Genomic DNA, 27,564 nt, shown 5'->3' with positions numbered 1-27,564 from the left:
TCCTTATGCCACCCGCTCCTAAACTGAACTTCGCACCCCTTGATAATCTGTACCTTATTCCCTGATAACCAGAATCTTCTATGCCTAAACTCTGTACCGTTTCCTTTTTACTTCAACATTATCTTAATAATATTACAGAGATAAGCAGTCAGGATGAGCTCCACCCTGATATCTGGTGGTGAGTAGTGGCAAATTATGGAAAAGAACTTCAGGGGCTGAAGGCACACGCACCCTGCCTAGCATGAGCCCATCATCACTTTGGCTGCTGTGGGATCCCCAGTTTCTCTGTTATTGGGGCAGGAAGAATAAATTGTTATTATCCTGATTATGTGAATCAAGGACAGTGGAACTGTGCTTGGCCTTTTGTTATGATGGAGAGACTCACCATCAACTAAGTAGCACTTGCTAGGCAAGGGACATGGGTTCCAAAATTCAGTGAATGGACAGATAGATAGATGGAGTTTTTGTCCCTACATGCCAATTCTGCTGTTACTGTGGCATATCAGAGCTAATATTGGTTCTATTAGGAGTCTAGTTACAGGCTGCTAAACTGAATTCACTTTGGGCCAATAGTGCACCAGCACTGAGGCTCCCCTACTACAAGCTGAAATCACTGAGTGTTGTGTTAAGTAGTGGGGGGGCCTGAAGATATAGTGCGGAGCAGTTTATGGGATGGCTGGAGTGGCTTGTGGGATGGTGAGTGGAGCGGAGTGGCTGGTGGAATGGAGCAGTTTGTGGGATGGCCCATTTCCACCCAGGTTGGGAGGTAAAGCTCTGCAGATAAACTTTCAAATGCTGCACTAAGCAGGGACAGAGACTTTTGGGTTGTTGGACTTTTGGGACTTTGGGTGACTTTTGGGTTGCTGGACTCAAGAACCAAAGGGAAAGAACATGGCCCAATTTGCTTGGGGTGGGTTTTGCTCATGGGTTGTGTTATGAATCCAGTTGGTGGTGTTTCCCCAACATAATGCCACATTGTTTCTCTCTGTTATTAAAAGACTTTTGCTACACTCAGAGTGTTCTTGCAAGAGGGGAAGTACTGCCTCTTAGAGGTGCCCGCGGAGGTGGTATATATTTGTCCCAGGTGACTGGGTGGGGGCTCGAGCTGGTTTTGCATTGTGTTATTGGAATGGAACCCCTAGATTCTGAACCCAGCCCTTGTTGCTGCTAACTCTGACAGGCAGAAGGGTTACAAATAGACCAAGGGTGGCCAACCAAGGGCTCCAGAGCCACACGTGGCTTTTCAGAAGTGAATATGCAGCTCCTTGTATAGGCCCTGACTCCAGGGCTGGAGCTACAGGTGCCAACTTTCCAATGTGCCAGGGGGTCCTCACTGCTCAACCCCTGGCTCTGCTCCCACTCCACCCCTTCCTGCCCCCTCCCCTGAGCCTGCTATGCCCTCGCTCCTCCCCTTCCTCCTTTCCCCCCAGAGCCTCCTGCACACCAGGGAACAGCTGATCGGAAGGTGCGATTGGGCAGAGAGGGAGGGGGAGGGCTGATCAGGTGAGTGGGGGGGCGGGGGAGTTGATGGGGGGCTGCTGACGTATTACTGTGGCTCTTTGGCAACATACATTGGTAAATTCTGGCTCCTTCTCAGGCTCAGGTTGGCCACTCCTGATATAGACGATTGAGAGATGACAGGTTACTGTGTATAAATACCTTCCCAGGGAGAAAACAGTGGGTACTAAAGGGCTCTTTAATCTAGCAGAGAAAGGCATAAGAAGAACCTATGGCTGGAAGAGAAGGCCAGACAAATTCAAGTTAAAAATAAGGCAAAGATTTTTAACAGTGAGGGTGATTAACCCTTGAAAGAAATCAAACTACCAAGGGAAGCAGTGGATTCTCCATCTCTTGAAGTCTTCAGATCAAGAAGGGATGCCTTCTGGAAGACACTTTAATTGAACACAAGTTATTAGGTTCAATACCTGGGTAACTGGGTGAAATTCTCAGGCCTCTGCTAAACAGCGAGTCAGACTACATGATCTAACGGGCCGCGCTGGTCTGAAATTCTCTGAATCGAGGAAGGTGTGATGTGCGGTGCTGGGTCGGTGTACAGTGACGACACACTGCTGATTCCTGTAGTATTTCTGCAGCGTTGGGTGAGGGGCACTGCAGGAGATGGGCCGGGGGATGCCGAGAAGGGAGAGGTGATGAACGGCAGGAGAGCGGGCTAAGAGGGCGATGCTGAACAATGTTAAGATCCCCAGCCCCAGGAGTGAGGGCATGAGAGAGTCAGTGCAGCCTGGAGCCGGTGTCCAAGAGAAGAACTCCCAAGGGAGGCTGGTGGCGATGGGGCCGTGAAGGTACTGGGGGCAGGGGGAGTATGTCATGGTGCCAACTGGCCCTGGCACTCAGCTGCCCTGTTGCGGTGCTGGCATGAGTCAGGGGACCTCCCAGCTGTGCCTGGAGCGGGGGTGGCTCCCACCTGGTGCTCTGCTCCCGGGAGCTGCTGAGCGAGCGGCAGCAGAAGGCAGCGGGTCAGAGGGCAGTGCCGGCACAGCAGGGCCCTGCGAGGAGCCCTGGGGACACAGCTGGGAGCAGAGACCATGGGGAAGTGTTGCTGCGGGGGATCACCATGGGCCTCCCCTCCCCTTCCACCGGCTGTCAGAAAAACAGGCTGTGTTGACAAAGCCGGTGCTGTCCCCTGTCCGGGGCTCTTCTTGGAAGCGGCTGTGGAGAGCAGGCCGAGGCTCATTTAGCTCGTTACCAATGCTGGGGAAGTGCATCGAGTGGCCGTTTCTCCCGCAGATTAAAAAGCTTTCAGTGCAAGTCAGAGGCCGCCTCCCTCGTTACTGCATTAATGTCTTCGCCGAACCCACTCCTCCCCACAGAACATCCGCAGCACGGGCCGAAAACATCCCTAATGAGCCCAGGACGCTGGGGCCACGCAGGGCGGAGCAGGAATTAGCCGTGCCCTGGGCTGCAGGCAAACTGTGGAAGTCGCAGGCATTCTGCATTCCTGGACAATGACCCCTGGCTCTTGCTCATCGACCCACGGTGTTAGGGCCAGATCACATGGTCTGGGCCCCAGAACACACAGGCCAGAGTCCACCCAGCAATTCCTGCCTTGGGGACTCACCAAGGACACAGCAGGTCCAGTAGCTGGCGCTCCAACAAGGGACTATTTGCACTAGGTGGGCGAGGGCTTTTCAGTGGGCATGTGGGGTTCCTAGAAATCCCTCATCCCTCCTAGGGGCACAGCCCTTAGTCCTCCTACCTACCTCCTGAATCCCGTTTCTTCCCACAAACAACTGCCCCTGGCACATCACCAGGTTGTTACATTGGAGCAGAGTGGCCCATGTCATGATTCTGGGAATCTCTGTCCTTAATCACACAGCGTTTAGTAAGGAAACCAGCCCACACAAACAGGCTTCTACCCCACTAGGGATTTAGCAGGGCTAGCATTGCACCCTTCTAATTGCAGGTAACTGGACCCCTGAGGCCATGCCCCACCTCTTCCCCCAAGGCCTCACCCCTGTCACTCCCTCCTCTCTCCCCCTCTCCCCGTTGCTCACTGGATCATCTCAAGGAGCCTGCCTGGATGTAGGAGGTGGCCCTGGCTGAGCAGGAGCTGGTGCATGTTAATGACCCGGCACCTCCCCCTGCTCCATGGTAACTGGGCTTTTGGGTTGGGTGCCATTTAGAGTTGCTCAGTCCCCAAAACCAGACATCTGGCCAGCTTAGGAACTCAATGCAGCAAACCAAGACGTGCAAGCCGCGATTTCGCACCCTATGGAAGGAATTCAGCTGACTTATTTTTATCAAGATGTAAGCAGAGTCAGGACGAGCTCTACCCTGACATCCGGTGGCGAGTCGTGGTAGGTTGTGGAAAAGAACTTCAGGGGCTGATCTCATTTGCATAGGCACATCCACCCCACCTAGATGGTCACTTTGGCTGCTGTAGGAGCCCCAGTTTCTCTGTTATTGGGGCAGGAAGAATAAACTGTTATTATCCTGATTATGTAAATCAAGGACAGTGGAACTGTACTTGGCCTTTTGTTATGATGGAGGGACTCGCTGTCAACGAAGCAGCACTTGCTAGGCAAGGGTCATGGATTCCAAGGCCTAGTGGATTGAGGGAAGTTGGGGGGTAAGTATTAACATTGGGGGTGGGCTATGGGTGCCCTTCTACCCCCTTTTTATCCACTGTGGAATAGAAGAGCTAGTTTTGATTCTATTAAGAGTCTAGTTATGAGCTGCTGAGCTGAATTCACTTTGGGTCAATGGTGCACCAGTACTGAGGCTCCCCTGCTACAAGCTGAAATCACTGAGTGCTGTGTTAAGTAGTGGGGGGGCCTGAAGATCTATTGTGGAGTAGCTCATGGGATAGCTGGTGGAGTGAACCAATTTGCAGAGTGGCTGGTGGAATGGAGTGGTGGGCAGTCAGATTCTGACCGTGTAATGTGCCCCTTAACCCCCCTGCCCCCACATTTCCACCCAGGCTGGGAGGTAAAACTCTACAGATAAACTTTTGAACTCTGGGGCTGTACTGACCAGGGATAGAGACTTTTGGGTTGTTGGACTTTTGGGACTTTGGGTAACTTTTGGGTTGCTGGACTCAAGAACCAAAGGAAAAAGAACATGGCCCAATTTGCTTGGGGTAGGTTTTTGCTCATGGGTTGCGTTATGAATCCTGTTGGTGGTATTTCCCCAACATAATGCCACATTGTTTCTCTCTGTTATTAAAAGGCTTTTGCTACACTCAGACTCTGTGCTTGCAAGAGGGGAAGTATTGTTTATATTTGTTCCAGGTCACTGCGTGGGGGCTTGAGCTGGTTTTGCATTGTGTTATTGGAACGGAACCCCTAGATACTGAACCTGGCCCTTGTTGCTGCCAACTCTGATGGGCAGAAGGGTTACAAATAGATTCATAGATTTTTAAGGCCCATTTATACCATCTAGACTGACCTCCTGCATGACGCAGGCCAGACAATTTCATCAAGGGATTCCTGCAGTGAGCCCATAGCTTTTAATATATTAAGATCAGATCTTTTAGAAAGGAATATTTCATCTCAATTTTAAAAGATGTCACGTGATGCAGAATTCTCTGTGTCCCAGGTCACTTGGTCTAAAGGTTAATTGCTCTTATTGTTAAAAATTTGCACCTTGTTTCCAATTTGAATGTGTTCTGCATAAGCTTCCAGTCATTGGCTCTCCTTTTGCCTTACCTAGATTTGAGAGCCATCTGTTCTCAGAAATCTCTCTCCAGGTAGGTACTAATAGACTGTGGTCAAGTCATTTCTTAAACTTCTGTTACGTAAGTTGAATGGATAAAATTTCTTGCATCCTGCACCGTAAGGCAGGTTTCCCAGACCTCAGATCATTCTTTCGGGTTTCTCTGAGCCCTTTCTGATTTTTAACATCTTTTTTGAACTGTGGACACCCGAAGTGTATACACTTCAGTAACTGTCTCACCAACGCTGTGTACCAAGGTAACACTACCTCCCTCCTCCTCCTCGATATTCCCATGTGAATACATGCAAAGATTGCGTTTGCCCTCTTAGCTACAGTGTCGCCTTGGGAGTTCATGTTTAGTGCTTCTGCACCATGTCCTTACCGGAGTCACTGTGTTGCAGGATATAGCGCCCCCTCCTGTGTGTGTGTGTGTGTATATACACACACACACACACAATCAATGTGTACGTGACTGAACTACATTCTTTGTTCTTAGTTGTATGACTTTGCATTTGGCTGTATTAAAATCCATGGATTGTGAATAAGCCCAGTTAATCAAATGATCCACATTGCTCTGTAGAACAGACTGATTCATTATCATTATTTACCACTCCATCAGTTTTGATGTCATCTGCAAACGTTACTAGCAGTGATTTTATATTTGCTTCCAAATCATTGATAAAGGTGTTGAATAGCTTTTTAGGGACCCTTCTCAAACCCTCCCCTCCCTGGATGGTGATTCCTATTAAACAGTTACTTTCTAGCTCTCAGTTACCTAATCTCTAATCCATTTCATATGGGCTACATTGATTTTGTGTAGGTCTAATTTTTAAAACCATATTTTAATGGCATTTCTGCATTTTAATCCCCTAAATCGCTTTGAAGAGATCCACCTTACTGGCTCAGTAAAATACTAAGATCAAAGACATATCTTCCTCCTTTGGGATTTGAACTCACTACAGACGCTAGGGAGATGAATGGACCTTAGTGAGAGAGACAAGGTAGGTGAGGAATATATTTTATTGCATTAACTTCTGCTGGTGGTAGATACAAGCTTTCAAACTACACAGAGCTCGTCTTCAGGTCTGGGGAAGGAAGCGAAGTGTTTGAACTGCATACAAGTTGGGACCAATTGTTAAGCAGAAGGGGTAACACGTGGAGGTGGTCACTTGAAATGAAGTGGGCAATTGGGGGTAGATTGTTATACTTAAAGGGCTAAACATGGGCAATCAAGGGTAGCAGGCTGTGGAGCATGTTACAAATTGTTGTCATGAGCCATAAAACCAGCATTTTTGTTAAGTCCACGGCTTTTGGTGTCTAGCAGAGTTATTAACTGATGTTCCCAGGCTCAACTTTTGAAGGTGTTGTGCAGGTTTCCCTTGAAGACAAGTATTGAAAGATCAGATATGGAATGATCACTCTGTGAAAAGTGTCTGTGCACGGGTGGTAGGGTGTTTTTGTCTTTTATCATTTTTCTGTGTGAGTTCATTCAAGACCATAGTAACTGTCTGGTTTCACCCATGTAGTTATTGTTGGGGCAGTTGATGTACTGGATGAGGTACCCCACGTGTTGTGATAAGCATCTGTAAGACCGTGGAACTTGACAGGTGTGTTGTGGGGGATCACTGTAGCAGTGGATATATGTCTTCAGGTTTTGCATCTATTGGACTTAAGAGGGACACTGGTTTTATGGCTCATGACAACTTGTAACATGCCCCACAGCTTGCTACCCTTAACTGTCCACTTCAAACCCTTTATGCATAACAATCTAACCCCCAATTGCCCACTTCATTTCAAGTGACCATCTGCCGTGTGTTACCCCTTCTGCTTAACAATTGGTTCCAACTTGTATTTAGCTCAGACACTCTGCTTCCTTCCCCAGCAGTGGTGGATTAGCGACTGGGCCAATGGGCCCATGCCCAGGGTCCCTGGCCAATTGGGGGGGCCCTTGAAAAATGGGTACCCCTGCACCCTGACCTGGTCTTCCCACCCAGCGCTCCTGCTGAGGAGCAGGGGAAGCCCCCGCACCATGAACCCACTCCCCAGCATGAGCGCTGGGCAAGCGGGTCAGGGCAAGTCCCTGCACCCTAACCCCGCTCCCCAGCAGGAGCGTGGGGGGGGGACTGCAGGCGAAGGGCTGGGGAGCGGCCCCTACTTGCTCTGGCCCAGGGCCCCACAAATGCCTAATCCACCTCTGTTCCCCAGACCTGAAGGAGAGCTCTGTGTAACTCAAACTTGTATGTCTCATCAACTGAAGTTAGTCCAATATAAGATATTACCTCACCCACCTAGTCTCTCTCATATCCTGGGAGCAACATGGCTACAACACTGCAAACCACGTCCCTTAGTAACAGCCTTGGGATCACCTCCCCTTATCACTGTCCTACGTGACCCAGTTGCTTCTGTGCCATTCAAGTGTTCCTTACAGTCCTTCCATGTGCAATTTCTACAGTAGGGTCAGAGGTTGCACAGCCACAAATGCTCTCTGGCTGCTGGGATCCAGCCCCGTGGGGTCTAGGCATTGAGCGAGCAGACTGTTGCTGGGTGTAGGCACCGGGTGAGCAGACTATCACCAGGGCAGGGGTAGTTTTTGCTCATTGCTCAGTGGATATTTTCAGTATCCCCATGCAAAAGAAGCCTTGTGTATCTCCAATCCCTCTTTACAGTGCTCTGGTCAGTCTGTGTCTGGCAGGATCTCAAGGAAATGCTCTTCTCTCTCACTGCAGCTGAACTCACCCATCCCTTCTCTCCACCCAGTTCAGTTTTTACTGCCTCTTCCAGATGCCAACTCCCCTCCAGTGCAGGAACTGGAGCCCTCAGCTGCCTGACCCGAAATGGAGCTGTTACCCACACAGTCAGAATAGCTCTGCTGCTTAATAAAGCTAAGGCACAGTCTTCCTGACACAGGGTTCCCTTTCTTGCCTGCCCAGCTCTTTCAGCATCTCCCCATGCTTGGGGACAGTGCGGGAGCTGTGATGTGACTATATCTTATCAGGAAAGCCTCACAATCCTGTGTGAGGTGCGGGGCAGCTTCTGTGACGAGCTCCACCAGGACCTCCCAAGGAACGAAGGACTGCTTTGGAACCCTTGCCAGCCCTGCCTGTGGGTGCTGGGCAGGTCCACAGCCTGACAGAAGCCCTTCAAGGAAGAGAGGGAGTCCCCCAGTGGACTCGCATCAATTTGTTTGTTTTCAGGTGGCTCCTGCTGGATTCAGCTGAAGGGCTGAGTCTTCCCCGCTGGGACCTGCTCTCTGTCTGCCCAGACACTGAGGACTGAAGGCAGGGTGAGTACACGACACTGTCGTATCAGAAACGGGTGCTGTGGGAGACCATGCCCCGACAGTCCTGCTATCCAAGGGTGCTCCAGTGAGCCAGCAGGACATGGATGGTCACTACTCTCCGGGTGGCTCTGCTTATTCCTGGCCAGCATCCAGTCAGCCTAGCTCATTCATTGCACTGGCTAATTCCCTGTATACTACTCAAATGCTGACCCTTGGTGCTGAAGACATTATTGTACTGTTCACCGCAGTGACAAGCCCCTGGACTCAGTTAACCAGTCTCTTGGTTGGGCTCCAAGTTGCAGTGAGGAGACAAGTAGCAGGGTGGGGATGAGACGGGTCAGGATACCAGGGAGTCAGGGTCAGGCACCAGGTTACAGACAATGGGCAAGTAGCAGAGTTTGGGACAAACCAGAGTCAGGAGCCTGAGTCTAGGGTCCACAGCAAGACAAGGTCTGGAGTAGAAGCAAGCAGCCATGTGCATCATTGTTCAGACAGCTCCTCAGGCTGGCTTCCTGGTTTATACAGCAGTATGAGCCAATCAATGGGTTGCAGGGGGCTACCACTCAAGCACATTCTGGGTGGTACTTCCTGCAGTGCCTAGCTTCACAGGGCCCTCCTGCAGAACCCCAGCCTAAGCTTCCATTGGTGATGTGGAAGTGTCTGTGATGCACAAGACCCATTGTGCCAGGTTCCAGTCCTGCAGGTTCTTACATTGTTCTGCCCATCAGGATGGTGCTGGTACAGACTTGTCTGGGTGAGTCTGGTAGAATTCCCTCAGCACGGCAGGGGCATGGGAAGTAGGTTCCCAAGTGTGCTTCTTGGGGCTGTAGCCTTCCCAGTCCACCAGACAGTACAGACGCCCATTGGGAATTGAGAACAGCAGGCACTTTGTACTCCTTGTTACCCCTTAATTGAGGGAATGGTGTGGTTCGGTCAGGGAAGGGGTTCTTAGCTTAGGGCTTCAGAAGAGAAGCCTGAAAAAACTGGGTGTGTTTGGAGACCAGGGAAGCTGTGGTTTAAAGGTAACCAGGTTGATCTGCTGGTGTATTGGACTTGTAGTCCAATTTCCGGGAGGGCTGACTGCTTGTCAGGAGGTGCTTGTCAGCCCACCACACTCTCTGGCCTACTGTGAACACAGAAGTTTCTTGTCCCTGATGGTCTGCATGCTTCTTATAAGCCTTCTTCACCTCTTCTAGGCTCTGTTGGACCCAGTTGTGGCAGCTGGGTTTGGGGAGGCTGCTGGTAATGCCAGGTGAAAACTGGGCTAGAACCCATAATTAGCGAAGGGGCTCCAACCTGTAGAGGCATGGTCAGTATTATTATATGAAAACTCTGCATATGGCAGAAGCATGGACAAGTTATCTTGGTGCTGATTTCCAAAACACTTCAAGGTCTGCTCCTGTGTTAGGTTCACCCTTTCGGCTTCTCCATCTGTTTGGGGGTGAGGTGTGTGGTGATGGATATGTGGATGTCCAGTAATCTGAATGCTTCATGCCAAAAACGAGAGGTGGACTACAGGCATGGGTCCAAAACTCTATGGTCTGCAAGTCTGTGGAGCTGGACCAGGTTTTGCTCCAGGAGTTGGGCAGTAGTCTCAGCTGGGGGCAGGTGGTTGCAGGGATGAAGTAGGCCATTTTAGTCAGATGATCCATGATTGTTATGACTGTGGTGTGGCCATCAGACAGTGGCAGTTCCACAATGAAGTCTAGGCTGATGGCAGACTCAGCCTAGCTGGGTTCTCCAGGGGTACTAGGCTGCCGAGCATTCTGGTCTGGGGTGACTTGGTACATGCACAGCACTTGCAGGAATCCGTATAAGCTTGGACCTCAGCCTACATGCAGGACCACCAGAAAACACAGGCGACCATGTGGGAGGTCTTCTGGCAGCCAAAGTGACCCAGGAATCATGACACAGCCATAGCTCCTCCAGTCTGGGGCATCAAGATGGACATATGTGTGCTCCATGTGTGTTATACCATCCCACAAAGAAAGGTGCATCTCAGGCCCTAAGGGAACAGACTGTGTTCCTTGGGCAAGTGGGTCTTCTTTCAGGATAGACAGGGTAAGGGAGAGCAGGTCTTGCTGGACTGTGGCATTGACACAATTACCAGGCTTGAGGAGGTAGGGGAGCTTGGAAGAAGGTTCCTTGTTTTCCCAGTAATAATCCCCCTTTAGCAATAGCACGTTGACTTTCCCATTTTGGTTTCCTGTGTGGTAGGTAATTGTAAACTTGAATTGAGAAAAAAACAGGGCCAACTTTATCTGCCTCTAGCTCAGGGCTTGGGCCTTGTGGAGGTACTCAAGGCTTTATGTCAGTGAAAACCTGTACTGGAAGCCAAGCTCCCCCAAGGTGGTGATGCTATTCTTCAAATTCAGTTTTGATGGTGAGCATCTCCTTGTCCAGGATTCCATCATGCATCTCTTCAGTGATGAGATTCCAAAAGTAGAATGCATGAGGGTGCAGAATGGACTGAGGTCACTGTGAGAGTACTGCCCCGCAGCCCAGGCTGGATGCATCTGCTTCCATTACAAATGGGTGAGTCGGGTCAGGATGTGCCAGAATCAGGGCTGTGGTGAAGGTGGCCTTTAGCTGATCAAAAGCGAGCTGGGCTTCAGGCAACCAAATTAATCAAATTGCTTTACGAAGAAAGGAAGACAGCAGGCTGCTTGTTCAGAGAACTGGTGATGAATCACCTATAAAAAATTTACAAAGTCCAGGAAGCTCTGAAGTTCTCAGAAGGTCCAGGGTACTGTTCAGTTCAGGTCCATCTAAATGCCCTTCAGGGAGATGATGTAACCTAAAAATTAAGTGGTGGATAGTGTACGACTCTTGTTTGGTGAACAAACCATGCTTCTGTAGTCTCCCTAGGCCTGACTAGACATGATGACAGTGCTGCTCAGAGTACTCAGAAAACGCCAGTATATCATCAAGGTAGATGATCGTATACTGCTCCAGGATGTCCTTGAACACATCATTTATGAAATGTTGAAATGTTGTGGGGGCATTGGTTACGCCAAGTGGCATTACTATGTATTCAAAGTGCCAATATCAGGTACTAAAAGTGGTCTTTCATTCGTTCCTTGGCCTTATGTGCACTAGATTGTATGCCCCCCAAACAGCTAGTCTAGTGAAGATCCTGGCAGTCCTCAGGCATCCAACAATTCCAGGAGGAGGGGTAGGGGGTACTGATTATGAATAGTCACTTGGTTCAATGCACAATAGTCTAAGCTGAGACATAGTGGCCCGACCTTTTTTCACACACAGAGGAATGGTGCCCCCACTGGGGAGGTAGATCTTCAAATGAAGCCCTTTGACAGATTTTCCTGGTTATACACACATAGTGCCTCCAACTCTGGTTCAGACATGGTGTACATCTGACCACTGGGTGCCTTTGCCCAAACTGTAGGTGTATTGAACAGTCATAGTCCCTGTGTGGAGGTAGTGAATCTGTTTTTCTTTTCTAATACATTCAGGTAGTCTCAGTACCTGTTGAGAAGCCGAGGTTCTGGTCTGGAGCTGCTTCCTTCTGGCTAGTCCCCCTGTCTGGGGTCTCATTTCCGAGCATCTTATCCAGTCCTGGGACCTGTGGTGCAGATCACCAGGTTGTTTGTTGGTTTGTTTGAGGCAAGCTTTCTGGCAATATTTGGAGGGGAAGCTAATGCTCCTCCACCACCAAGAGAAAATAGGTCATGCTGCTCCAACCAAGCAACGCCAAGAATTATTGGGAAGAACGGAGAGTGGATCACATCAAAGCATATTGTTTCCTAGTACCTTCCACTACGGCGTCTAAAGGGATGGTTTCTTCGGTCACTAGTCCTGATGATACGGGTGATCCATCAATCGCCTCCACCAGGTCTGGGATGGTTTTTGGCCAGATTGGAATTGGGAGGGTTTGGACTGCCTTAGACTCTGGGGCTACTGCCAATTTATAGATGCTATCATCCCCATTTACAGGGGGATCTATTACACCTGCCCCAAGACCCACAATCATAGCAGCAACTGGAAATGCGGAAAGACCCCCTGGTTCCTGGGTTGGATTCTGCTTGGGGGTGGTGGTTCCAAAGCATGGAGCTCTGATGATGCCCAGGCTCTACCCCCCCACTGGGACAGGGCTGGTCCATTTTCCAAGCTCTTTTGAGGTGGGCAGGAGGCAAGAGCATGTCCTCATGCTTCCGGAGAGCAGCCTCTGCAGACCATATGTGATGTAGGTCATCAAAGATGGTTGAGAAGGCTTGCAGGAAGGCGTCCCAGTCATGGGGAAGCCCAATCGAATGCTTTGTTGGTGAGAAGGCTGACGACTGCCCCCACCTTAGTTTAGACTATGGGGTATGCTTGAGGGTGGAGTGGGAAGAGCAATCTGCATTAGTTCAGGAGCCCCCAGAATTTCCCCAGAGGACTAGAGAAGGGCAAACATAGCACCTGTCTTTAAAAAGGGGAACAAAGAGGACTGGGGAATTATAGGCCAGTCAGCCTTCTTTCAGTTACTGGATAGATACTGGCATAAATTATTAAACCATCAATTGGCGAGCACCTAAAGGATAATGGGGTTATAAGGAATAGTCAGCATGGATTTGTCAGGAACAAATCATACGGAACCAACCTAATTTCCTTCTTTGATGGGTTTCTAGCCTAGTGGCTAGGGGGAAAGCAGTAGACATGTATAGGCCTTTTGGAAGGGGTGCTCCTGAAATACCATATGGATCATCTAAGGGAATCATTCCTGGACTATAGCAGCAATGGTAGCCAAGGTTCAGGACTCCATTTCCCAGATTGCCTTGGGTTCAGGGCAGAGACAGAACTGGCTAGCAATACTACCAGAACCAATCATGAGCCAGAACTCGGAGATAAATGGGTCTGATTTTACTTTCGGTTTTGGATGTGTTTGGAGCATAGCAAGGAAAGAAGCATCACAGCCAGAGAGGACCCTTCTCTCCTCCACATTCCTACCCCAAGGAAGACTCTGGGTCCTTTTGGGATTTCTGGGACATTGAACAGTGTCATCTTAGCAGAGACCAGAACCTCAGGAGGCTGAGGAGAGTAATAGTCAGGCTACCATGAGCCAGCCTAACTACACATTGGACTCCAGACCAGAGAGCCCCAAGGATGACCTCACAATCCTTGGTGGAAATACTTTGTAAGAACACCCTTGTTTATTTTGATATTTTGTTCTAAGCCCACAAACTTCAGTGCTACACCACTCACCAAAACCCGGGCCTAAGTTTACTATTTGCCTGGACAGGTGCTAGGAGGGAGCACAGCATGGTTGGTACTGGCTGTAAATGTTGGGAGGGGTAGAGTTTATATATTGTTGTTTTTATCTTTTCTTATCCTGATTCTTTTTTCCCCATTGTCCTGTATCCCTGAATTCCCCAGACATAATAAAGCACTGGATACTGTTTTATTACTCTGGAAATTGTGATAGCTGTTTTATTCATGTGTGCTCCGACTGACACTCCTCTCTGACATTGCATGTTAAATATTTTCTCCAGGGACAAGCCCTTTGTGTTCTATGCACTAGGAAGGGATTTCCTTGGGCAGAGGCACCAGGTGCCTTTATATATGAACTCAGGACCCATACCCCTGAGGAGAAAAGGGATAAGGCTGCAGCCATGATTCAGGCCTGGGTTACATGTGATTTTAGTAAGGCTTGTGACACAGTCCCACAAGACATTCTCATAAACAAACTAGGGAAAGTGGTCTGGATGCAATTACTATAAGGTGGGTGCACACTTGGTTGAAAGACTGAGCACAAAGAGTAGTTATCAATCGTTCAGTGTCAGACTGGGAGGGTGTATCTAGTGGGGTCCCACAGGGTCTGTCCTGGGTCTGGTACTATTCAATATTTTCATTAATGACTTGGATAATGGAGTGGAGAGTGTGCTTAAAAAAATTGTGGATGACATCAAGCTGGGAGGAATTGAAAGTACTTTGGAAGACAGGATTAGAATTCAAAATGACTGACAAATGGGAGAAGTGGTCTGAAACCAACAAGATAAAATTCAATACAGACAAACTGGAACTACTGCAGAGAAGGGCTACTAGGATGATCAGAGGAATGGAAAACCTGACTTATGAAAGGAGATTTAAGGATCTTGCAAAAAAGAAAAGGAGTACTTGTGGCACCTTAGAGACTAACAAATTTATTTGAGCATAAGCTTTCGTGAGCTACAGCTCACTTCATCGGATGCATTTGGTGGAAAATACAGTGGGGAGATTTATATACACACACAGAGAACATGAAACAATGGGTTTTATCATACACACTGTAAGGAGAGTGATCACTTAAGATGAGCTATTACCAGTAGGAAGGAGCGGGGAAAGGAGGAAAACCTTTTGTAGTGATAATCAAGGTGGGCCATTTCCAGCAGTTAACAAGAACGTCTGAGGAACAGTGGGGGGAGAAATAACATGGGGAAATAGTTTTACTTTGTGTAATGACTCATCCATTCCCAGTCTCTCTTCAAGCCTAAGTTAATTGTATCCAGTTTGCAAATTAATTCCAATTCAGCAGTCTCTCGTTGAAGTCTGTTTCTGAAGTTTTTTTGTTGAAGGATAGCCACTCTCAGGTCTGTAATCGTGTGACCGGAGAGATTGAAGTGTTCTCAGACTGGTTTTTGAATGTTATAATTCTTGACGTCTGATTTGTGTCCATTTATTCTTTTACGTAGAGACTGTCCAGTTTGACCAATGTACATGGCAGAGGGGCATTGCTGGCACATGATGGCATATATCACATTGGTAGATGCGCAGGTGAATGAGCCTCTTTATAGTGTGGCTGATGTGATTAGGCCCTATGATGGTATCCCCTGAATAGATATGTAGACAGAGTTGGCAACAGTCTTTGTTGCAAGGATAGGTTCCCGGGTTACTGGTTCTGTTGTGTGGTTGCTAGTGAGTATCTGCTTCAGGTTGGGGGGCTGTCTGTAAGCAAGGACCGGGCTGTCTCCCAAGATCTGTGAGAGTGATAGGTCGCTAGTGGCGTTCTGTTATTTTCTTTGTTGGGCCTGTCCTATACTAGGTGACATCTGGGTACTCTTCTGGCTCTGACAATCTGTCAAGCTTATGCTCAAATAAATTTGTTAGTCTCTAAGGTGCCACAAGTATTCCTTTTCTTTTTTTGCAAATATAGACTGACACGGCTGCTACTCTGAAACCTGTTAAGGATCTTGGTTTGTTTAACCCACAAAATTGGAGGGGGAGATACGATTGCTCTCTATAAATACATCACAGGGATAAACACCAGGCAGGAAGATAAGCTATTTAAGTTAAGGGCCAGTGTTGACACAAGAGCAAATGTATATAAACTGGCCACCAACAAATTTAGGCTTGAAATTAGATGAAGGTTTCTAACCATCTGTCAAGGTTCCTTCCCCACTCTAAACTCTAGGGTACAAATGTGAGGACCTGCATGAAAACCTCCTAAGCTTACTTTTACCAGCTTAGGTTAAAACTTCCCCAAGGTACAAACTATTTTACCTTTTGCCCTTGGACTATCACTGCCACCACCAAACCTCTAACCAGTATTATATTATTAGGAAAGAGTCCGTTTGGAAACTTCTTTCCCCCCACAAAATCCTCCCAAATCTTACACCCCCTTTCCTGGGGAAAGTTTGATAAAAATCCTTACCAATTTACATAGGTGACCACAGACCCAGACCCTTGGATCTTAAAAACAATGAAAAAGCATTCAGTTTCTTAGAAGAATTTTAATAAAAGTAAAAAGAATCACCTCTGTAAAATCAGGATGGTAAATACTTTACAGGGTAATTTAGATTCAAAACATAGAGAATCCCTCTAGGCAAAACCTTAAGTTACAAAAAGACACAAAAACAGGAATATCCATTCCATTCAGCACAGCTTATTTTCTCAGCCATTTAAACAAACAGAATCTAACGCATCTCTAGCTAGATTACTTACCAAATTCTAAGACTCCATTCCTGTTCTATCCCCGGCAAGAGCATCAGACAGATAGAGAGAGAGAGGCTTTGTTTTTCCCTCCCCCCAGCTTTTGAAAGTATCTTGTCTCCTCATTGGTCATTTTGGTCAGATGCCAGCGAGGTTATCTTAGCTTCTTAACCCTTTACAGGTGAAAGGGTTTTTCCTCTGGCCAGGAGGGATTTTAAAGGTGTTTACCCTTCCCTTTATATTTATGACACCACCAGAGGAATGAAGCTCTGGAACAGCCTTCCAAGGGGAGTGGTGGGGCAAAAAACCTACCTTGTTTCAAGACTGTGCTTGATACATTTATGGAGGGGATGGGATGATGAGGTTGCCTACCATGGCATATGGCCTACAGTGCGACTGCTTTTAGCAAATATCTCCAACAGCCAGAAATGAACCGCTAGCTGGGGAAGGCTCCGAGTTACTGCAGATAATTTTTCCCAGGTGTCTGGATCTTGCCCGCATGCTCAGGGCCTAACTGATTGCCATATTTGGGATTGGGAAAGAACTTCCCGCTGGTCAGATTGGCAGAGGCCCTGACCATTTTTTGCCTTCCTCTGCAGTGTGGGGCAAGGGTCGCTTGCTGGTCTGAATCTAAAGTAAATGGATTCCCTGTAATTTGAAGTCTTAAAATCAAGATTTGAGGACTTCAGTATCTCAGCCAGAGGTTAGGGGTCTATTATAGGAATGAACAGGTGAGGTTCTGTGGCTTGCAATGTGCAGAAGATCACACTAGCTCAGTGGTTTTCAAACTTTTTGTTCGCGGACCACTTGAAAATTGCTGAGGGTTCACGGACCACTTAATGCTCTTTCCAAATGTTGTTTGTACTGTTAGCTAACTATTGTGAAGTGTTTTGGATAAAAGCTCTATATAAAAAAAACTCAATAATAATTAACTTTTTTTGTTCTACAAATAAAAGCACATAACTCGTCTTTTAATATCAGTAGTCTTACCTGCCACGGCAGCCTCCAAGCTGGGGCTGGGAAGGAGGGGCTCTCTCCCCACCACAGCAGCCACAGAGCTGAGGCTGAGAAGTAGGGTTGTTTCTCCCCGGCAACCACAGCCCTGGAGCTGGGGAAAGTCTCTGGCTGCTGCAGACCTGCACATCCCAAATTCCCCCCACCCCCTCTTCTCACCCCACTGCCCCCTCCCTCCTATTCCCCCCAAGGCCACTACCTCATCTTACATGTGGGTCTTCTCCAGGGTTCAGGTACCTAATTAGCAGAGGTGTTGCCCTTCATTGTTTTGTGTGCGGCACACCTTAGAAGGGACTATTTGCAGACCACCTGAATGGAGCTTGCGGACCACTGGTGGTCCATGGACCACTATTTGAGAACCTCTGCACTAGATAATCCCTTCTGACCTTAAAGTCTAGGAGTCTATGAGTCGAAGTGCCAGATCTCTAGTTGGTGTAAATTGAGGTCTCTCCTTTGGAGTCAATGGGGCCAGTCACCATTGGAGTTAGTGGAGCACCACTGATTATACCAATTGGGGTCTGGCCCTTAGCTCTTTAGATGTTCCTTCACACTGCCATTTTCTGTTGCTCTTTTCTTAACTCCCTCTGGATGACCCTGTATTTCTGGTTAGGTGGTGCCCAGAAACAAATGCAGGATTCCCAACAGGGTCATGGCAGGGATAATGCCTGCCTTTGGCATCATGAGGACCATGCTTCTGAGACTGCAGTATATCCATACATGTAGCAGCTGGTGCTGAGACGGGGCTTGTTTGAATCAATGTGAGTCTGTCGTTGAATTTGGTGCATATGGCAGTGAGGGAGCCAGTCACCCTTCTTGGAGCCAGAGCTTGGCAGGGTGTAGAGAAGCAAATTCTCTCACCCCCGCACCCTCCGGCCCTTCCCTCAGCTGAGGAAGGATATGGACATAGAACTATTTGCAGAGAAGCCCACCTACTTGGTAGGTTAGCACAGTCATGTGGCTGAAGTACTTAATTACAGAAAGCCAATATAAACCCCACTCAACTAGCAGAGGGGAAATCTAGACACAAAGGCACAGCATTTTTCCCAGAGAGATCAGCAGAGCAAAGTACGGTAAGCCCCCAACCATGTTAAAAAGGCTGTGTGGTGCTCTGTCTAGGATTTGTGGCATGTGAGGGTTATGTGTGAAGGTGTATGCAAATTCATGGTGACCGGGCTGTGGGTGTGGTGGTGTTACACTCCTGGGGAGATGGAGTGCAGGTGTGTATATGCATTTCACAGGGGTTTGCATGCCAGTCTCCGACGGTGACTTTACTCAGATGGTCTCTAGTGTGGAGGTTTCCTGGAAGCAGGGCAGGGCTCTGGGAGTTCTAAAGTGAATGGGGTGGGGAAATTCTGCTGGGAATGGAAATGTTACAAGAGAACAGGTGAATTTGCTCTCAGACAGCTGGACTGCAGAGAGCCGGGGGCTCTGTGTCATTCCCACTCCAGTGGTGATTATATGGCTTTTGAAACCATCCCGATGTGCCGCAGCAACGGAGAACTAATTCCATGATACTTGGGTGCAGGGGTCAAAGAAGTGAAAGAGAGTTGGAGTCAGCCCTGCGTGGAACCCTTTAATCCACCCAGGGGCAGCCCAGAGTTCTGCCACCTGAGGGACTTTGGAGTGTTCTCTTTGCAGTGCAGTCATCCCAAAAGGACTGGTCCAGGAGCTGGAACCCATTGTGCCAGGTGCTGCACAGACACACAGGGAAAAGCCAGTTCCTGCCCAAAGAGCTCCTGGTCCAGATCACAACAAGAGGCAACAGGCGACTGAGATGCACCCACAGGTGGCAGATGGGAATGGGAGCTGGAGGGCTTTGCCTAGGCTTGTTTTAAATATGCCAAGGAACTAGACTCCCAATGCTTCCCTGAGGAGACAATTCACCGGCTCAGTACGATGCCCTGGCAGGAAGGTCCTCCCGTATTCGGTGTCTATTTTGTTCACCTTAATTCCATCCCATTTCTTCACCTCACTTCCTGCCATTTTCCTTGGTTCTTCCTTCACTTCCAATCTTAGAAATTCCTCCTTGACCTCTGGCCTGATTTACCCGCTCAGGAAACCGCCCCGTCCCGAGTGCTCTGTTACCCATGCTGCCAACGTTTCCTTGGTTTCCTCTTTAAATAACTCCATTCCAGCCCCATGTCATTACTTTGCTCCCCTAGGAGCTTTCCCCACGTTGTGACACTCAGGCGCAGAGGCAAGCTGAGCCTCATCTGCACCTGCATGGAGAGAAGCAGATGGGAGCCTTTTACCCTGCCTTGCCTCGGAGTACGTGAAACGTGAGAGACCCAGGGACAATGTGAGGGGCTGGCCCTGGGGAATCCTGGACCACAGGAAGGGCAGGGCACAGGGTATGAGGGATGCTGTGGAGGGAAGGCCGCGGGGAATCAGGGACGATCTCAGTGGTGGGCTGTGTGGAATCAAAGATGATGTGAGGGGTGGGACAGGCTGCGGGGAATCACCCCATAGTCTGCCCCATGCCCCATCCACAGCCTGCCCTCTCCCTCTCCCTGCCCAGTCCCAGAGCTTATCCTCTACCCCTCCTTGTCTGGTCCCACAGCCTGCCCCATGCCCCCTCTCCGCCCTGACCCACAGCCTGCCACATCCCCCTCCCTGCCCAGTACCACAGCTTATCCTACATCCCTCCTTGTCTGGTCTCACAGCCTGCCCCATACCCCCTCTCTGCCCTGCTCCATACCCTTCTTTGCCATGCCCCATAGCCTGCCCACTCCCTCTCCCTGCCTTGCCCCACAGCCTGCCCCTGGAAGAGAATATGTCTAATTTATGGGAGTCTGAGGTGTCTCTGAGGGGTCAGCACTGGGCTTGGGGGCTGGGCAATTGCACCATGTGGTCTCCGCTGTCAGGAGGGGGTGCAAGATGGGTAGTGAGAGGGACAAAGGCCGGGAAGCATCACAAGCACTCTCCCTGGCTCCACTCCTCTTGGGGATGGGATGAATGTCCCAATACTGAACCAGCTGTGCCCTCTGGAGAAAAGCAAGGCACTTGTCTGGGAAGGGCAAGAACTCACTTGTGAAACAGCCGAAGTGGGCAAGAACTCTAAGGACTGCCCCAAATGAACCCCCCCCCCCGCAAGGGGGAGGGATACCTCAGTGGTTTGAGCATTGGCCTGATAAACCCAGGGTTGTGAGTTCAATCCTTGAGGGGGCCATTTAGGGATCTGGGGCAAAAATTGGGGATTGGTCCTACTTTGAGCAGTGGGTTGGACTAGATGACCTCCTGAGGTCCCTTCCAACTATGGTATTCTATTCTATTCTATGAAATTTACCGGCACTAGCACAGACCCGATGGGAGGACACCACCTCAACCAAATCCCCTGGGGAGAGGCAACTTTTCACTGTGATGTGGTGCAAACAGGCAGAGAGGAGGCCTGTTACTGGCTGGCCACCCAGTCACTGTGGCTGCTTGAGGAAGGGGTGCTTGTAGCCTGCCCCGCAGTTGCACCTTGGCAGGCAACAACCCCCTTGCGTTTCCTCACTGAGCAAGTGGAGGCTGCCAAGATCAGTTTCCTCACAGAAAGCTACTGCTGGGGGTCTCCCACTGAATGGGGCTGTCAGGTCCTGGGTACAGGACTTGCAGTCCATATCCTAGGTATGGAGCTGAGTCTTTCTCTTCACAGCATCAGGGGAGAGCAGCATGAGACACAGGGAACATCACACGAGACGTCCTAAAAAAGAGGCACTAAGAACCAGAGCGGTCTTTATTGTGAGTGAGTCGAGGTGTCTGCATTTGTCTTATTGACTCAAGTCCATGCCTGGTGACTCCAGTTTATCAGGAAAATGGGGAAGAGAGGGTGCCTAGCCCAAGGCAATTTCAGGGAGAGTGGCCTTAGAAGTGATCACACCAATGGAGTGGCTCTGAGAACTGGATCAGAGGCCTCATAATCCCTCTTCTCCAGCAGGTCTGTTTGCTTGTCCCTTGGAACTTTCTGGCCCACCAGGACAATAGCTTTCCTAATGAGGCAGGCAGTGGACACCAGCAAACATCTCAGATGTATCCTGTGACAACATGGTATGACCAAATGCTCCCCTGTATTCACACCTGACACACTAACCTTTGCATAAAGTATGCCTTGTAAGGTACCCTTTGAAAACTTGTAACTTGCTGGTCAGTATCGTCCCGGGAAAATATGTGTGGCAAGATTATAGGTGAAGCTGTGAGATTCCACTGTTCAGTGTTATTAACCCATGTTGGCAAACAGGTCTGTTGCAAATAAAGGAACATGTGCTCTGCTTAGTATGCATTTAAGCAGTAATCTGAGTCATCAGTGGACAACAAGCTGGATATGAGTCAACAGTGTGCCCTTGTTGCCAAGAAGGCCAATAGCATTTTGGGATGTATAAGGAGGAGCATTGCCAGCAGATCGAGGGACGTGATCGTTCCCTTCTATTTGACATTGGTGAGGCCTCATCTGGAGTACTGTGTCCACTTTTGGGTCCCACACTACAAGAAGGATGTGGAAAAATTGGAAAGAGTCCAGCGGAGGGCAACAAAAATGATTAGGGGACTGGAACACATGAGGAGAGGCTGAGGCTGAGGCAACTGGGATTGTTTAGTCTGCGGAAGAGAAGAATGAGGGGGGATTTGATAGCTGCTTTCAATTACATGCAAGGGGGTTCCAAAGAGGATGGATCTAGACTGCTCTCAGGGGTAGCAGATGACAGAACAAGGAGCAATGGTCTCAAGTTGCAGTGGGGGAGGTTTAGGTTGGATATTAGAAAAAACTTTTTCACTAGGTGGGTGGTGAAACTCTGGAATGCGTTACCTAGGGAGGTGGTGGAATCTCCTTCCGTCAAAGTTTTTAAGGTCAGGCTTGACAAAGCTCTGGCTGGAATGATTTAGTTGGGGATTGGTTCTGCTTTGATGACCTTCCAACCCTGATATTCTATGATTCTATGATCAAGCGGGAAGGGGAGACAAAGGAAGTACAAAGAGGTGAGAACAAAGCTGCAAGGAACATCCTTCCACACAGACCTTTTGTCTCCTGGTTCTCAGCTGAAAATGTTTTTCAAAATGGGGACTGAAACTATAAAAAGGAGGGACCAATACCCCAAGGGACACCCCGCTCTTCCCCTGCCCATTGATTCACTGCACCTAAAGGGATATAAAGGAAGCAGCCATTGGACTAGGGGTGGGGTCCTGCTGTAAGAAGTTTAGTCAGTCATACTGCTGAAAGCAGGTGAAAGAAAACTTTGCTTTGAATTTAACATAGTTTGTTGAGTTAGGCACCAGTAGAGTTTTATCTTTATTTTCTTTATAACCATTTCTGACTTTTATGCCTCATTCCTTGTGCTCACTTAAAATCTCTCTCTCTAATTAACCACTTGTTTTATTATTTTATCTAATCCAGTGTGTTTAAATTTAAGGGTCTGGGAAACTCCATTTGGGGTGGCAAGTTATGTGCATAGTGTTCCTTTTAAAGAAATAATGGACCTAACATAGCTTGTATTGTCCAGGAGAGGGCTGGGTGGTACAGGACATACATTTCTGGAGGAAGATCTAAGACTGGGGTGTATTGGGGTAACCCAGCAGTATAACTAAGACCACTCAGAGCCAGAATGTAACCCAAGTGTGGCTGTCAGGCTGCAGTCACACACAGACACTCAGGGTGTGTGGCTTGCATGCTAGAAGGCTGTTTGTGAGTTGCTATTACAGCAAGGCATTGTGAGGCACCCATGGCTGCAGGAAGGGGTGCCACAACTGCTTAGTAGTCTGGATTGTACCCTGATATGTTACACAGCTGGGTGAGCTGTACATCTTCACAGACACAGCTCAGGTGGCATTGTTCTCTGAGAGGATGAACGATTTCCAATGAAGGGCTCCCCTAAATCTAAGAAATAGAGGGCTTCAGGAGTCCCCTACACCAGTGCTTGTTTTCTCTAGCGAGTCAGGGCTGGGGTGCCCAGGCCCTCTATTTCTTAGATTTGGGGAGCCCTTCACTGGAAACTGTTCATCCTCTCAGAGAACAATGTGGCCTGAGCTGCATCTGTGAAGCTGTGCAGCTCACCCAGGCCAAAAGCTGCCTTCCATCAGCCGCATGTTAATCACAAGGCAGGACTGGCAGGCAGCTGGCAAAGTCACAGAACCTGGAAGTAGCAGCTAGGCCAGGTGCCACCCGCCAGAGTGGACTCCTCTCTAAGCCAGGGCAGGCCTGTCTGGGTATTCAGGCAAACCAGAGAAATGGGATCTTCTCAGCCTGAAAACACCAGCCAGGTTCTTTTTATCTGTCTTCTAGTTCCTGAGCCTTTAGGGGAGTCACTTCATGTTTCCAAGGTTTTCTTTGCAACCAGGAAGGCTGGAAGCTTACTTTTCTTTTCTTTTTTTAATGAAAGCTAAGATTCTCATGCAATCAGCCGACTCCAGCAGCTGGGGCTTTAAGAAATACAACAAATATCATGAGACTCATGATAAAATCAGGAGAGTTGCCACCACTGAGTGCAGGTACCGTATCCAGAGTCCATTCCCGGTGCACTGAGCAATCCAGCTCAGGGTCTTCGCCTTTCGTTCAAGTGAATAAACATGGTGAGCGACTCTAGGCCTTGCCTGTATGCAGCGCAGCCAGCCAGGCAGGCAGGCACCCTCCCTCTCAGTACGGTGTCCACCTGAGATGATCAGTTCAGTGATTAATTTACCAGGGAATGGAGCTTGTGTTTAATCCATGTCCTGTCATTCAGCCTGCAGAGCAGACGTTTTGAACTTCGGCCTTTGTGCCCAGTCCCTGATCCTCCTCCTGTTATGCAGGTTCTGGGGGATCATGCTGAATATGCTGTTGCTGAGTTGGGGAGTGCTGCAGGGAATCCAGGCCATCCTCACCTCCGACCTCAGCAGCAGTCACCTGTCAGAGTTGCGCCCTAGTCTGGATGGGGCAGAGAGGTCCAGCTACCCCAGCCTTCTGCAGAAATTCAAGGAGGCACCAGTGGGGTCCACAGGTGAGTGTTTCCCTCCCGAAGGCTGCCCTGTCTCCCCGATGAGAGCAATGACCAGTGAGCTAATTGGCACATGGCAGTGGCCACAAGCAGTGCTGCCACTTTGTTCCAGTTCACAAGCAGGAGGTCAGACTAGATGATCATGATGGTCCTGTCTGACTGTAAAGTCTATGAGCCTAGGAAAAGAGAAACCATTTAAAGAAATGCAGCCCCGTGTCCTGGGAGAGCCCAGCTTCCCTCGAGGGGCGTGATGTTCAGAACCACACCCAGGGTCTGCTGTGTCAGGAGAAATGGCTCACCCTTCTGTTCCTGCCCCAGCTCACTCACACAAGGCAGGAATACAGTCGGTCCCTGGTTGGCACAGCATCCCTCACAAGCGTAGTCATTTTCATGGCAACATCGCATCCCCTAATTAGCATAGCCACGCCCAGACTTGTAACTTGATACCTGGCTGACTCTGCCAAATTACTGCACGTTATCCTATGAGGTAAATAGAGACCCTCCTGCCCTGCAGGATTCCCCCTGTTCCCCATGCACAGGCATCTACGGGGAAGATTGGGCGATGATGGAGATCCCCTCCTGCTGCAGGATCTTCTCGATCCCCTGTGCACAGGGATCTGCAGGAAGCACCAGGCGGTGATGGAGATCCCCTCCTGCCCTGCAGGATCTCCATCTGAGACTGTGACTGACAATAACTAAGAGTGTAACAATACTGGACTTTTTCTCCCTTGTTTGGATCTGTCACTCCTGAGCCTGGGTTCTGATATGTTGGACAGGAGAAGTGCCACTGGCTCTCAGCTAACACAGGAAGGGCATGATAGAGATCTTGGGGGCTTCTTTCCCATGGGACTCAGCCTGGGGCATTGAGATCTGCAAGCCGCATCCAGTGAAGGTGGTGGGCAGATGGTAGCCGTTGTGTGTGTGTTTAGACTTGTCCCAGATTGGTGAGTCCTTTGCACCTCTGAGGCACATCATTGTTTAGTGACATTTGTGACCATTTAATCTCTCCCTGTCCCCATTCACTCTGGATTGTAGAGAAGTGTGTGTGTGTGTGTGGGGGGGGGGGGTCGGAGTGGAGCTCTGGCTCAGCCAGTCCCCAGGAGCCAATCAGCAGCGTCCTTCACCCTGTCTGTATTCCACAGGGACTTTACCAAGACCTGGGTTTGACAGGATGGCTATGGAGCTCCGTGTAGCTGATGAGGACCTCGTGCAGGAAGCCAGTGTACTGGAGCCAGAGGTAACTTCCTATGACCCCTGGGGGGTTCCTAACATCGTCTCACTGACTAGCTGTATTCTGAGACATGTCACAGATTCACAGATTCTTAGGCCAGGAGGGACCACTGTGATCACCTAGTCTGACTTCCTGCAGAGCACAGGCCAGTGTTCTACCGCTGAGCAATTCACTCCCTGCCACGCTTTTGTGCTCTAGAAGCTGAGATTTCATTGCTACTTTTCATGGTTGTGAAGGAAATCTTATACATGATTCTAGTGTAACAGATGCAGTATTGTCTGCCTGAGTCTGTAGAGAGCCTGAGACAAGCACTGTGTGAGATGCGAATGACACCATTCAGCTCTATGACATGTTCATTCCCAAACCTAAAGATGACAGTTTAAATGTCAGTATTGTTCACTGCTTCACCGCTGATCATTTTAGCAGAAACATCCAGCAAATGACTCCCCACAGTCTCTGTGTGCCCCAAGCCCTAACTATCCCTATCATCCCCGATGCTAAAATCTTCAGCTCTCCCATGCCTGGTAACTGCTGAGGTGCGTTATGGGTTGTCAATACAGAAATCTACGGCACACTGAAAACTAAAATGTGAGGCGAGTATAAAATAAATTGAAATCAATAACAAGATAACCAGTCTGGAAGCTGCTGCATGGATTGGGTCACTATCTGTTTACGTGGTTAATTCATTACAAACCTCACTCTTATCTGAAGCTACCACCGAATGTCACGAGAGTCTGGGGACTTTGCTGCAGAGAACATGGGGCCTGGACTTCAAGGCCAGACTCACCAGGTTTGTGTACCCTTCCCTGGAGACATGGGGACATACCCTGACATTGTAGTTCAGACCCTTTGTAAATGGATATCATCTTCAGGGCACTCTCTTTCCCCAGCGGAGCCAGTTCTGGCATATGCCTGTACACCTGCTCCATGTCCCTTTCTGGAGATCTGATGAAACCCACGTGCAGCACCCCTAAATCAATCCAACTTCAGTGCAAGCACAGCAAATGTTTAAACCTCTGCCCTCACACAGCATGCCGATGGAGGTCCCAAGAGCACACTGAGTGGTTCGCCATTCATGTGCATTGTTGTTCTGTATGAAACCCCTTTTCTTTTGCTCCTCCTGCAGGTGTTGTCTGCTGCACTGGAGGCTCAGGGCCGAGAGGAGCGCTCTCCACGCAGATGTGTTCGCTTGCTGGAATCCTGCCTTGGGCACCAGCTCCCCTGCTGTGATCCTTGTGCCACCTGCTACTGCCGCTTCTTCAATGCCTTTTGCTATTGCAGGAAAATCAATGCCACGTTCCTGTGTGGCAAGAACTAGTTTTGGCTTGTTCCCCGCCACCCCCTTTTTTCGCTCCTTGGATTAGTAACTGGTTTTCCTTACGCCCGTGTGCCCTTTGCAGTTCCAATAAACAATCTGCTAGTAAATAGTGTCACCAAGTTCAGTTGTTCCGCCCCTGGCTTTTTCTTTGTCTCTCACAGGGATATTCTCCTTTAGCAGGAAACAGCAAATATCTTCATGCCCATTAGCAAGAAACATGTTACAGAGACATCCCTGTGTCTGATTTAGGGAGTGCTATCTCAGAGAGGTGACTGCTGGGGAAGGCAGGGACTATCAGTCTTGTGAGAGTGCTGAGAGCCATGTCATCTGTGTTCTGTTTCCACCAGATTGCCTGTGACATGGGAGTCTGTGGAATTTTACAAAGTGCTCTCTCCACATTGGAGGTGGTGCGGCTGGAAAGCAGAAGTGGTTCCTGTTTTGGGGGAGCAGCAATCCTCCATGGCACACAGATGGTCTCATACAATAATGTTTGATAACAGATGACCTCAAGAAAATCCTCACAAGTCCACCACGGTGATGTAGAGCAGACCTGTTGGGCTCATAGACTGTGGCCTTTAAGACTAGAAGGGACCATCATGATAATCTGACCTCCTGCACATTGCAGGCCACAAAACCTCACCCACCCATGCCTGAAATAGACCCCTAACCATAGGCGCCAACTTCCCCTCTTTCCCCT

General features: G+C 49.1%; 1 protein-coding gene across 4 annotated transcripts; it reads left to right on the top strand.

The window, feature by feature from the left end:
* Positions 1-8,368: 8,368 nt before the first annotated feature.
* LOC119841219 (agouti related neuropeptide) lies at positions 8,369-27,091 on the top strand. 4 transcript variants are annotated; one of them, XM_038368449.2, is made up of 4 exons: positions 8,369-8,458; positions 24,134-24,321; positions 25,461-25,555; positions 26,676-27,091. In XM_038368449.2, the coding sequence occupies exons 2-4, from the start codon at positions 24,147-24,149 to the stop codon at positions 26,865-26,867; spliced, it is 462 nt and encodes a 153-aa protein (XP_038224377.1). In that variant the 5' UTR covers positions 8,369-8,458; positions 24,134-24,146; the 3' UTR covers positions 26,868-27,091. The 4 variants fall into 4 exon arrangements, with proteins under 4 accessions (XP_038224377.1, XP_038224376.1, XP_038224378.1 ...); XM_038368448.2 differs by lacking the exon at positions 8,369-8,458 and adding an exon at positions 18,399-18,444; XM_038368450.2 differs by lacking the exon at positions 8,369-8,458 and adding an exon at positions 18,403-18,439.
* The last annotated feature ends 473 nt before the right edge of the window (positions 27,092-27,564 follow it).

The sequence above is a fragment of the Dermochelys coriacea genome, chromosome 12 (genome assembly GCF_009764565.3).
Source record: "Dermochelys coriacea isolate rDerCor1 chromosome 12, rDerCor1.pri.v4, whole genome shotgun sequence".
Classification (NCBI taxonomy): Eukaryota; Metazoa; Chordata; order Testudines; family Dermochelyidae; genus Dermochelys; species Dermochelys coriacea.
This window is presented reverse-complemented; position numbering and strand designations above follow the sequence as displayed.